Source organism: Branchiostoma floridae, chromosome 1, assembly GCF_000003815.2.
Source record: "Branchiostoma floridae strain S238N-H82 chromosome 1, Bfl_VNyyK, whole genome shotgun sequence".
NCBI classification, from domain to species: Eukaryota; Metazoa; Chordata; class Leptocardii; order Amphioxiformes; family Branchiostomatidae; genus Branchiostoma; species Branchiostoma floridae.
In genome coordinates this window covers 12,994,483-13,007,874 of record NC_049979.1, presented here as the reverse complement: position 1 = coordinate 13,007,874, position 13,392 = coordinate 12,994,483, and the positions used below count along the sequence as shown (strand labels likewise).

The 13,392-nt window shown below is 40.5% G+C and overlaps 2 protein-coding genes across 7 annotated transcripts in view; one reads left to right on the top strand and one right to left on the bottom strand.

The window, feature by feature from the left end:
* LOC118418090 (glia maturation factor gamma-like) overlaps positions 1 to 10,772 on the bottom strand; it is a 25,294-nt gene extending 14,522 nt beyond the window's left edge. Inside the window, exons 1-7 of one of the 2 annotated variants that reach the window (XM_035823922.1) lie at positions 10,645 to 10,731; positions 8,964 to 9,055; positions 8,430 to 8,526; positions 7,069 to 7,118; positions 3,332 to 3,381; positions 2,684 to 2,766; positions 1,799 to 1,872 (exon numbers count right to left, since the gene is read on the bottom strand). In XM_035823922.1, coding sequence (XP_035679815.1) covers positions 1,799 to 1,872; positions 2,684 to 2,766; positions 3,332 to 3,381; positions 7,069 to 7,118; positions 8,430 to 8,526; positions 8,964 to 8,993 — 384 coding nt within the window. In that variant the 5' untranslated portion in view covers positions 8,994 to 9,055; positions 10,645 to 10,731. Of the gene's footprint in view, positions 1 to 1,798; positions 1,873 to 2,683; positions 2,767 to 3,331; positions 3,382 to 7,068; positions 7,119 to 8,429; positions 8,527 to 8,963; positions 9,056 to 10,644 lie in introns of both variants that reach the window. The other variant, XM_035823929.1, reaches the window with a different exon arrangement.
* Positions 10,773 to 10,956: 184 nt separating this feature from the next.
* LOC118418046 (pleckstrin homology domain-containing family H member 1-like) overlaps positions 10,957 to 13,392 on the top strand; it is a 76,378-nt gene continuing 73,942 nt past the window's right edge. For 2 of the 5 annotated variants that reach the window (XM_035823866.1, XM_035823857.1), the window contains exon 1: positions 10,957 to 11,633. In XM_035823866.1, coding sequence (XP_035679759.1) covers positions 11,508 to 11,633 — 126 coding nt within the window. In that variant the 5' untranslated portion in view covers positions 10,957 to 11,507. The remainder of the gene's footprint in view (positions 11,634 to 13,392) is intronic. The other 3 variants (XM_035823875.1, XM_035823892.1, XM_035823899.1) reach the window with 3 other exon arrangements.

Below are 13,392 nucleotides of genomic sequence, written 5' to 3'. Positions count from 1 at the left end.
TTTCCATACCCCCCCCCCCCAAAAAAATCATTGTGAATTTGCGGTAGCATCCTTGAATGGTTATAACTCATTTAATACATACACATGTAAAGTACATATGTTTTGCATGCTGATGTTAGCAAACTGGTTAAGATAATATCACAGATTTAAAAATGATTACCTTTATGACTTGCATGCACATACATTTAAACTTATCACAGATTTATGACTAGCATGTACATACATTTAAACTCATTGTTACATGCTCAGCAAAATATCTCAATGGAATATGCATCTAGCTGTGCAACCCATTTTATTATGGAAGTTTTATTTGGTTGATCACTTTTAAAGTGGTAGAGGTAATGGATTTTCCAAATTTCTCTCCAAATCTAAAGTGAGCATTGTAAGGTCTATGCCTGGTAGGGAATAACTACAACTTTGTTTGTCACTTGCACTGTCATGTGATTACTCCTGATATGTTTCTGCTGTACTCTGAGATCAATAGGGCAGGTGTGGCTGGAACAAGCTCACTAATGTCTATGTCCTGGCTATATTCATGTGCCATTATTATCTGGGAAAAGCTGTCAATAAGTGTCATTGCTGAGACCAATCTTACAATAGCATGGCTGATGCTAAAAAATATGGAAAACCATTCAACCAATAGCACATTTCTTAGGTAAACCTTAAAAAGTTTTAACATAGAATTCTTGATTATACTGCAACATCTGTTAAGTCAATGTGACACTGCCAAATTTCAGAATTGCTGAGCATCTTTTTGTTTGAAAGCCTGTCCTCTGACCCTCCAATAAAAGCCAAATTAAATAAAAACAAAAGCAGAAGCACTGCACTAACTAGCCATGTGTACATCATCTCAACTGAATTCAGCAGTTTCAGCAGCAGGTTGTTTCTTACTTTTCCATCAAGTATTTGTACTCGATGTGTATTTCATAGATCATACAATGCAAGGCACACTGATCATGTGTGTGTTGATCGTGTGCATGTGTGTGTGTTACACAGTAGTACATATGGTACTTGTAATTTACCAACCCTACAGAAATAAGCCGTATACATTACAACATGGCATATGGTGTATGCAATATGGTGACTTTACAATCCACAGGGCTTTGAAGAATGGCAAAAATTTGTAGAGCACAAAGAGATTGTCATAGTTTCATACAGGACAATCTCTTAGGTACTTCCTCTGTATTGAAGGTCATACAGGTGCAGTATTCTCCTGGTGTTATGTTATATAGTTCTATTGTGCAAGTAAAATGTAACCTATTTAGGCTTATTTTCTTATTTCTGGGTTAAATCTGTATTCAAGGAATCTCAAAGGGCAGGCAGTGTGTTTGCTGTGAGGCACAGAGCTGAGCCAAATAACCTTTCTGAAGTGCAACATTCGCTGAACCATGAATCAGACCATTTCATTTGATGCTTATCTGACAAGCCAAAGTGGGTTTATGGAAAACAAACATCTGCCTCTATAGCCTATATACATAACACAAGTCTGGTGAACAAAATAAAATAGCACCCCCTTTCATATCAATGTAGTACTGCATCTGACCATCTTGTAAGTGTGTTACTGTGTTTTATGTTCATCATAATTCATCAGATTATTATCCATGTGTGGGGAATTTTTCATCAGGTGTCAATGCAAAGACAAATTGTTAACTTTGAATCATCCTCAGGCTAGTAATAATAAAAAGAGACTGGGTTTCTACATTTCAAGGGAAGACAAAGAACATGTAATAATGCTAAGTTGCTTCTGGCCTTGTCTCTAATCCTTTCTTCACTGCAACATTCATCATAAGCTCCTCACCTTGGTCATCTGTGCCTCCGTCACCAGCGCTGTCTTGGTCCCTGCATACATCATCTGCAGCTCTGGTTTACACCCTGCACAAAAATGGTTCGAAAACACACAAATTTATCCTTTCTTTGGCCCCCCAATACCTGTTTCTCCTAATTTTCTAAAAAGGAAAAATCCTACTAAATCAATTTTGGCAAATGTCAAGAAATGTGAAGAAATTGATGTTTGTACATAAACTATAGGGGACCATGATTATTACTATATATAGAAGGAAAGATCGATATGAAGCTTTTTAGAACATCCAGCAAAAAAGTTGAGACATACAATTTACATATTCAATTAGGTTTTCCAGCATCCTTTGAAGATCAAGAGCAAGAGCAGCATCAATGAAACCAAATATTCATGAATCATAACAATTTTGCTAGTGCTTTTGCTGTCTGATAGTTTACTGACTCCCCCTTTCACCTACCAATGGTATTGCAATACAGTTATTTTGACCAACAGCCTTCAAATTTGCCATTCTTTTCAAATTGAAGTCTTACAAACATTAGCAAAATCACAACAGGAGAGGACCACAAATGACATTTGTGAACTCTTCAAATCAAATAACTTTTAACAATCATAAATTACTTCTAATCAGATGTACGGAAACTGGTATAATGTGAGATTCAGCATTCTCTTCAAGCTATCCAGATCTTTCTATGAAGTGCTATAACAATTGGAGTGGTACAAATGCCATTTGTCATTTTCTTAAGTCTTACAAGTAATCAATTACAGCAAATATTGGTGACCTGACATGACATTTGTTATTTTCATACATTTTACAAGTCATTTCTCAGTGTACAGTGACAATTGGTGGAGGAAAAGGGTAAAATCTGTCATTCTTTGCAAACCCACCTGCGGGGCTGATGAAGATAAAAACCAAGGGAAAAGATGTCCTCCCATCATCATGAGACAAGCAGTAACTGTACACCAGATACGTTAGACACAGTTAGGGAAATGTTGCAGCGAGGTGGGAAAGAGTCCTTGGCACTTACAATATACATAGGATCTATGATGATGAAATTTTAAAATCACAAATCAGATATCCTGCAAATGTATGTGCTACATGCTCCTATCTATAATAAGGGACGATATGTCACTGCATGATGAAAAAAACAAGCCTGGTGGTCTCATTCAGATGTTTACTATTTTTTTCAGGCACTGGCGGGTCAAGAGAATGCATTTTGAAATGTGATAAAAATTGTTCCATCGATTAGATTGGGATGACGATTCGTTTATTGCCTAATAAACGAGTGTGCTTACAATAGAAAGCAAAACATCTCCAAATATACTGTTCTTTATTAGATTTCGGGGCATAGAAGTTGTGTGTTTTAATGTTGATGGCAATGGTCCAGTCTAATTGTGGTACAAGTTGTAGCACCAACTCTATCAGCCCAATGGTCTGAGATGGGGAGGAGGATGTATTTTGTGTTGACAATTCAGTATTCCGTGCATCATGATGAATGAAAGATGCTGTTTGCTACTGGAACAATAAAAGGATATCTGGGAAGGTGACCTGGCAGCTCCTCTTGCAGGTCATCTAATGTGCAGTCCTGAAAGACAGAGATATATGACATGCACCATTTGATTCAGTATCAACAACTTGTATCTTGTAGCAAATGGCAGGCTGTCGTCCAGAAAATATTGGTTCTTTTGTATCTTCTATGTGACGTTTCAAAGAAAGTGAAAAAGATTAAATGTACATGTAACATGAAGCATTTCAGTTTTGGAGGACACCCAGATATCTGTTAGCCAAGGATGTTCATCAATTTTAGCCATCTATTCTTATTGTGCATGCACAATAATAGCTAGTATTTACAATCTCTACACGTACATCATACCAGGCTAAGTGAACACTATGACGGGAAAATATTACATTGGAAGATCATTAAATAAGCAGGAAGATCAATCTTATCCAACAAAAGACAATTGATTCAATAAACCTGAAATCATTCTTGAATATCTAATGATTAATACCTAACATTACATAGAGTTCAAGTTAACAGCTTTGTAGATGAATTCCATACTTTGAAGAGAAAACAGAGCCTAAAGACATGTATTCTGGAATGAAACCCAACATACATACACATGTATGGCTGTCATGTTTGTTCTGGAAAAATCCCTTGGGCTGGGATTTACCAAATTAAGGCCATACTTTTTTGGTGGATCAAAGGCTTGATCCAATTAAGCTGGCCTTGAGAGACAATATCAGTAAATCCCACTCCCATCATAATGAGATCTTGACTTCCCTATCGCTAGCATGCACATTCTCAACACAATCATTTGTTACACAAGAAGAAATGTCCATATGGTTGGCTACTGTGCACTACTGGGTAGTTTAATCCATTCAAAAATGTATAATGGAAATGACTGGCTTTTGGCAAATCTTGTTTCTGAATAACATACAGTATTGACAGTATACTAATGAAGAAATATGTTGTTGGTAACTCATGCACTTTTACTGGTGTAATGTAATTCTGCAGCAGACCTGACTGATGTACCTGATGCTGGGAAATGATTGACAGTCCCATCAGACAGTTGCAATGCAGGTTATTTTCCAAAGAACAAACATAGAGCCATTTATGACAACCAAGGTCATTGGAGAAATGTATGCTTTTGACCTTGCAAAGCAGACATTGACTTATCATCAGTGTCAGGACAATCTAACAAAGCAGAGACAGAAGAGAATGAAATTCTCGTGAGGAGCGAAGACCCATAATCACAGAAATGTTTCCACAGCAGGACCAAACAGGCAAATGTGTCAGAACAATGCTAGAACAACCTGACAAAACAGCAGGAGTTGCCATGGTAACTTCTCTTTGAACTTTGTAGTTACAGGAATGTCCAAGGACATAATGGGATTGCTGGAATGACTTTCAACACAAAGGGTCACCCTTTCAGCAAGGATAGTCAGAAAACCACATGTGAATATACCAATAATGCAGGGACAAGTCAGGGGTAAACTTGACCTGTTAAATGCTGGCGTGTGTTAACATGTGGTTAAAGAGTCTAGGCCTAACTGGAAAGGAAAAATTAAGCAGTTAGCGTGCACCTTAGGCCACTACTGGCATCAATCAGGACCTTTCAACCGCATATTATCACAAGTGGTTCCCAAGGTCTTGTCCACATACTATGCAGTAGGAAGTGAGCAGACTTAGGCCCACTTTACATTACGTTTTTCGCGTTAGCGGGACTGGCGTTAGCGGGGCTGCGTTAGCGGGAGCCCCGTGTAAAGAGAGTTCCCGTTAACGTAGTCCCGCTAACGCCAAATTTTCTCCCGTCCACTCCGAAGCGTACGGCCGTAGGCTCAGCGGGAGTCCCCGTCAACGCCAAACTGCGTATAAAGAGAACACGTCGGGCTCGCGTTAGCGGGAGTCAGGGTTTAGACGTTTAGCATAAAGCGCGCGCTTATTAGCATATGGCGCCAAAACGGTGAGTACAGATTTGCAAAACATTGGAGGAAAATTGCCAGCAGCGATCATGTTCATAACGCTGGGTAAGAATACAGCGATAAGAAAACAGTCTCCCGATACTGATAGTTACTTTTTTATATACTAGAAGAATGAATGTCAATCCAAAAATCAACCCGAACTACGCAGAAAAAATAGTTTTCACGGCCTGCCTTTTCCGTAATGGCCACCTACGCAGGCTCTTACGTCAATCGGGTCTGCAGTCAACCTTCAAAGCAGGCGGTATGTCAGCGAAAAATAGTCTCATTCTCACATTTTTGGACGACCTACTTTTGCACAATTTTCGTGGAAGACCTGTAAAAAAATATACAAGTTCGATTCCGAATATTTTCTCCTGCAATACATCGTTACGTTGTACCGAAACCAGAAGCCGCTATCTCTGCAAATTTTGTATAAAGTAATCCCATTACGCGTCTCCGATTGGCCGTTGCTATGACAGTGGTGGCCGTTGCTATGACATTGGTGGGGAAATTCCCGCCACATGAACTGCTGGCAGCTTGAGTTTTTACGTACGAGGTAGTTATTATACCTGCAGGAATTGTGCGTATATTCACGGTTATTTCAGTACGTAGCCATAATTTAGCAGGTCATCACTGAAAGAAAGGGATCTTCTATCAAACAGTTCGCTTTGAAAGGGTTTTTAAGTGCTTTTTTATCGAATATTTTGTGGTCGAAGTTACCGGAAGTGTCAGCGAAACAACAACGTAGTCGGGGACTTGTATTTCTCATGCAAGTCACGTATTTGAATTTTCAATCACTTGGCAGCGGTACGCAAACAAAAAATTAACGTTTGTTCAATATAACAACGTGCAGCTAAAAAGAACTGCGATCTTTACGGGTAGATTTTCACCAAGATTTTACATTCCACCGCGCGCCGCGGGTGTCCTGTCAGATTTCCGGGCGGTGTGTCTAAAGAGGTGCCGATAGCGGCGTCCCGATAACGGGAAATTTACCGCTAACGCGAAAAGCGTAATGTAAAGTGGGCCTAATTAATGCTGCCACACTTAATGCCTGAGAGGAGTTTCATACCGCAAAAGTAAAACATTTCCAGTTCACCAGCCTATCCCAGACCTGTACATACTTTTATAGATTTTATTTTGATTGGCTTGTAAGCTAATTTTGTGAATTATGCTGCCCTTTTATCTCAGTTAAACTTAAGTATAGGTACCAGATGGCCTGGAAAAGGCTGGAATGGATAGCTAAGACAAGAACTTCCTGGCCTAAAGACTGACAAGGCAAAACTGCTAATTCGGAAAGGGAACTGCTGTTCAGCACCTCACGTCATGTGGTATCAAAGACTTCAGTCACAACTTTGTCTGGCAAGTTTGGGTGAACCTTTTACTAAAGAATGTAGACACAGAGGTTGAGTAGCACACTTTAACCGAGTCTGCTCATGTCTAAGGGCAGTTTGGTTCATCACCTGGCATGTGCACCAAGAAGGATGTCTGCCAAATCTGCTTATCTGCAGCCTAACAAGATAGGTCCATTCCAGCAAAATGTGCCTTTTCAGGATATTCAATATACCGTTTTCTGAACAGTATCTCTCACTCACTAAGAAGTTACAGGGACAACATTAACATGCACTTTAATAGGTAAGATTGCACCCAAAGTGGTCTACACAGCACACAACATGCTGGCATACAGTGATACATCCTTGCCTTCTCACATTCCAAAGCTGTACTCTTGGATCTATTCTACTTAGCACTTTGGAACTGCTTTGGGAATGTGTAAAGGCAAGGGTGTTCTCACTAAGCTTATAAAACATCTCACCTCATATTCATCATCCAGGATGATGGTCATTGTTTTGGGGTCAATCTTCACTGTAGAGGAAAAACAGTATAAGCAGAATGTGATGTATCAAAGATGTATTTCAGTGCAAAACTATCAATTTTAGTACAATGTCTAAAATGCGCAATTCTGCATCTTCTACTATGTAGAAGTAGCTACGATGTATTTTATTGTTCACCGACGGAATCAATAAACCAATCCTATTATAATTAGAAAAAAAAAATGAGTATGTTGTGAGTACTTTATAACCAGGGTCATTTAAGTTATTGGATCACAGGATGAAGGACATTCTACAATATCATGTACTCTTTACCTCATTCTCCATGGATTGTCAACTTTCTTTCGACAATCTTTGACAGTCTTGTGTGTAGACAGGAAGTCAGGAGCAAGGAAATGGCAGATACCAATGATTATGTGCACTTTAAATGTTTCAATCCCACCAGTAGAAAATCTCTAGCACATCATATCATTGCCAATACGGCACTGTCAACATTTGTAAGGGTTTGACAATGGACAAAGCAAAAAAAACAAAGCGAAGAGTAAAGCACTAAAGGATCACTATAAAATTGAATTACGTGCATTGTTCTATTAGGTCATTTAACTTGTAATAAAGAAGAACAGCAGTACTAGTTATTAGCCCTAGGGCAATACGGTGTTTCCTTTATATTGTCATTCATGCACATCGAATCCTACAACAATACAACAGTCTTCCAATACACCTCAAGACTTAAAGTTAAACATGTGAAACTTTCTCCTCACAAAGGCTCAATCAGCATAGTCTGGGTACCATCTGGGTAGTACTTTGCTCCTATGTTCGCTTCTGCTACCTGTCTGGAGAACTGCACATTCAAACCAGTTATGGTGGTGATGTCAGTTAATGAGCAGATTAAGGAATGGGTTCTAGAGCGCTCATTTGATGACAACAAGCCCTCCCACAAGCGGACGGAGGGCAATTCAGACGTTGGAATGAGCGCTTGAACCCATTCCTTAATTCGCTCGTGCAAAGGGACCACTTCGGACCCTCGTCCAAAATAGTAGAGAAGTGACTGTATATAGATTAGTGTATAATAAAAGTAGGTGCAAGAAGTAACTGTATAGTATTTAACTTCGAAGCGAACTACTATCCGGATGGTACCCCGGCTACAATCAACACCAGACCTCTCCTGATTGTATCATATTTCTAGAAACCATATGCTGGTGCTTGATGTCCTTGGCAAAGTCTATCTGGCCTTGCACAGCAAAAGTGTCACATTGTTCCCAATGGCTACAGTTTCAGCAAAGGACAGACTATGGTGTGCAAGTCTACAGTATAGAACAAAGAATAGGGAGAAACCTTAACTCACTGCTGATAGCAGCATTGTTCTTTTCCTTCCGGAAACGAAACTTGCGCAGCTTCTCCTTGACCTCCGGATCAATCTCACACACCTTCACATTTTGAGCCTAATGAGGAGAAATCAGGAAAAAAATATCAGTTTGGTCTCTGCTGTGCTAGAAGGTGACAGTCCAATATTCATCAGACATGCAAGTTCAAGTAATATTCAATTCATAATACTTCTGAGTCTGAGCTGTGTAAAATAATGAGAACCTGGAGGGAAAAAGATTGAATTTGTTTGATACCGGTATGACTCACTCAGAGACAGAATCTGTCCTGGAAATACAGTACAGTATATCAAAGTCAGGCGCATATCTGGCATGCACTGGATGCTCAGGCAAAATGACCATTCCTTTTCACTGCAAAATGTTTGCCTTACACATGCCTATTCCTGTAACAGTATGGGATATTGGTACACGCTCAAAAAATCTTAACATTTCAGAGTCTGCCAACAAATCATACACACATTTTCCTACAGTTGCTACCTATTCCTTCTACATCTCACCACAAGATACTGGTTCTTATAATCTCCCATGTTGGTGGCCCAGCAAGACTGAGGCAAATTCTCTGGTACTGTAGGGAGCTAGATACCACTCACTGATGGTGAATAGTCCCAGTTCAACACAAGCAAACAGAAAGGAGAAATAGTGACAGAATGAGACATGAAACAAATACGGGAAAAGTACACAAATGAGAGAATTCCAATTTCTGATAGTGGTTAAGAATAAGATTGAACAAAAAGGTCAGAAAATATGCTGGTATGGAATACATGATATGCCTAACAAACTTTAATATATATATAAAAGATAAGGGTACTAAATGATAATTGCAAGGAATTAAAGTAGAACAATCATAGTTTCATGTGGGAAATGTTTTATTTATTTCATTTTTCTTCACCATGACAGTCCTTCCCTATTGGTGGGCTGCAATGCTTATCTGAAGGAATTTAAATATAAATTGTTACCATGTTAGTTTCTGTATATATCTCTTTTATCGAGGCATCTGCTTGCAAATGTATATTGTTTCAGATATTGGAACAATTGTCGTTCTGCTTGGACATCACATGAAATGACATACATGCTGATAAAAGCTAGGTTTAACACGGCTACAGCCTCTCGACCGCTCATCTTTACCTCTCCTGGATCAAAGGTCAATCCTCCAGGAACAACAAGGTCATTTGTCAAAAATCAAAAGAGCCCTTTGACAATAAAGTGCCTTTGCAATAAACCAGTTATGCAGGAATCTTGCAGACTTCTACACAAGAGTCTTATCAACAACACCTCTTAATTCTACGTCTTCCATGTTCCTCTGTTTCATGTTGTTCAGTATCATGTGCCACATGCATGAGTTGAATCATTTCCGTACAGGCAAAGTCATCAGAACACGTCATTCATGGAAACATGGAAACATGGAAACCTTTGACCCGACTTGTCAATTATTGCCAATCCCTTGGCAGTTGGACAATATCGGAAGAAGAAGAAGAAGAAGAACATGTTGCATCTGGTGCCAAATGTCTACCTGCGATAAAAAATACAATCTTTGCTTGCAAACAGATGATTTAACCTGACATAACCTATAATAACTAGACAAACCATCGATCAGAAAATATATCTGTTCTTTTATCGCCACTAAAAGCAAAAAGGACCGAAGAAGTTAAAGCGAGAAGTTGAAATTATCCAACGATTGTTTCATTTTGCATCTGTTAACTAAATCTTTTCAGCAAGTCTTGTTGTGACCTGTACTTAGACCGGTGTTGCAAAAATGTGCAAATAAAAGGTCTTCAAATTATGAATCATTAAAGTTGCATATAATTTTGCGGTAAGACAGAGCAGGCTAGGCCCACCTTTTATGTTTTCCTTGAAATAATGACAGCTGATAGAAGTCAGATTCATGAGTTTACTGAACTTGGTTCATAAATGATATTACGTAGTATGGAAATGCCAATAATGACCAAAACAGTGTTCTTCTGTCGCCGAACTGTCTGGACTGTGACCTCGACGTACTGGTGAAGTCCTCGGCCCTACCATATCTAGGCCCAAGCCAAGGAACATTTCTCTGGACTGGGTTGGCCATTAGTCAGCGACAGAACATTCTTCTTGGGCAGGGAAACTTGATAAGAGTCAGAGAATAACATAGATATTCACAACACCATGCTTACAGTACAACAAATGCTTAGGTTTACGCACCATTTGTGTCCTTCTTTCAGTAGCGCTAGCCCCCTCCCACTTCACCACTTCAGAAACCGGAAGTAGACTAGGAAATGTGTTGGAGAATCCCAATTGGAATATCCCATATGTAAATAGGAAAGTTAGCAGGTAATTTATTCATTTTAGTGACACAGTAATTCGTAAATTCTGATGAAAAATCTTTAAAACACTTTAAAAGTGTATATTTAACATATAATGAGATATTTATTATTCTATATTTATCTTATTGTAATGATTATGTAACTAAAATATATCAGCGCCCCCTCAAAGAGTATTGCTACAGCTTTGTCGGGTTACGCATGGGCAGAAAGTTTGAAAAGGCGCCATCTTGGAATGTGCAGACGGGGGCGGTACTGCAGGCTCTGTGGGCAGTGTGAGTCACTGCCGCACAGACGAGGAACGATCGGTCGCCGACTAGCAGTACAGCAGTCGTACCAACACACCACACCCTTTGTCGGTCTCCTGTCGAGTGCTCCCGTCTGCTAGAGACAAGCTAAGATTCCTTCCAGCCTTTCGGCATCCTCGACCACGGGCCTGTCGATCTTCGAGCCCGAGTTCGGACTTGCCTTGTTCCTGCGAAGTTCTGCCCAGACCAGACGGTCGCGTCGCGGCGATCGCCCGGTTTGTAAACGTTTGCAGTGTTGGCTAATCACGTCGACCTACAAACCGTGAGTGCGGAAGCTCGCCGGTTGTTTCCCAAGAAATCCGACGTCCTGATCGGACCGCCATCGGGCCGTTATGTAGCGGACACCCACCGGCCTGTCCCGCGCTCTTATTTGGGAGGTGGGTGTTTTGATAACCCGTGCACGAAGAGCGGAGAGCTCGCGGGCCCAGCAGCAGCTATGGCCTCGGCACCGGTCGAGTTGGACGGGGACGTAGACTGGAAGGCACGATGCCTGACTCTGGAAGGTCAACTCATCAGATTCAAGTCCCAGGCCAGTCGGATAAGGGAACTGCTGGCTGAAAAGGTAAGACAGAATCGGCTGGATATAATGTGTAAATGATAATAAAATCGACTGCATGTGGTACTATGAAAATCCAATGATTGTCCCGCAGAGTATTCAGACCATTTCGCACTAATGATAACAACGTTCCCAATACCCACGTACTTCACATCCAGCCTGTCTGTGCAATTTGCGCTGTTGGATGCGGAGGTTACAGGAATTTTATACCTGACACCGATAGGGCCTTCAGAACGGTGGGAACCTGGCCTGCTTTGTTTGCTCTTTCCTAGAATTGAGGGGCTGGGTATTATCCTCCTGGTGTGGGCTGATGACAGTGTTAGAGGACCAGTACGATGGTGTGTTTATGGTCCTGTCCTCCATCTTCTTGCATTAGAACAACCAGTGCAGCCCACAAAACATTTCATTGGTGACATTTAATCCCCTCTGTCAGTTCCTGTGTCTGATTACGGCCCCCCTTGCATATTTTGGCCACACTGACCACCAAGCTAAAGAACACTAACAGCAACATGCATCCAACCGAGATGGTGTTTGTTGTGGTTCCCTGCTTGACGTGGAAGTTCAGGATACATCTGCGTGGTGTATGTTCTTGTCTAATGATTGCTAATGATATCCTGTACATTGTACACAAGGCTTGGCTGAATGCTGTACAAAATACATGTAGTTTCAACCTTGTTTCAACCAAGTACCAGTAACCTAGATACGTTCACACAAGCCTTAATTATTTTGTTTTCATAAGTAAGTTGCAACATTGTTCTAAGTAGAAAGTACCACTACACAATCTACTATATAGTATAGGCATTCTGAAAATCAGATTCCTGTAAATTGTAATGGGAAGAAAGAACATCCATCAGGGCTATAATCTCAACTCTATTTGTAAACATTCAGTAAGACTATACATCCCAATGCAACAGGGCTCAGGAGGTAGAGTACATGATTTACTGGAAATTGTCATCAAAGCCCTTTGTCACATGCTCCTCAGAGAGCCGGTGTTCACTTTTGTGGTGAGAAAGCCTTTTTGATGAATTGTCAGATTCTCTAGTGACTGTGGGAAACTGAGTAGTGGATGTCTGTTGGGTTGTGTGGTACATGTCTCATCAGGATGTCCTTTGTTGCTGTTATAATCCTAAACTGGTGACATCATATAATCCAGGCCAGAGGACCCAGCTGGATCAAATCCCAAATGGCAGGCAATAATAACAGCTCTCCCCATTTCCCTGGATGTTAGGAAACCAGCTTATCCCTCCCGGCCCAGGCAGGAGAGTCATCTATATTCAGGAGGTACATTTGGTGCCCTCAGGTTGTCTAGCAATAATCAGATTCTGTATGATATATTCTCCATGATATACATGTAATGCCATTGCCTCCTCCTCTTCCTCGTTACATCTACATGTATTATGAAATGTTATGTGGATGATCAGACTGATGTGGGATTACAGAACACAGGTATTGCTATTAGCAGGGAAGGATCAAGAGAGGACTGTCAACACTACCCCTGGGGTACTGTAGGACATCAGGGGTTCTGCCAGGAGCTGAGTGATATGTAAAGCCACCCACAACACCTATGGATTAGCCTGAGAATCAATCTTGTGTCATTGTTCAGTAAGAAGATAACAGAGTTCTAGACAAGTGTTAACCTGGTGGGTAGGGATATCTGTGCACTCTATGTAATCTGTGTAATCTGTGTCAGTGGCACAGCAGAATGTAACTCTTGTAGTACCCCCCTCTATTTATTTTCCTTGTTCCAACATGAACCTCACATGGT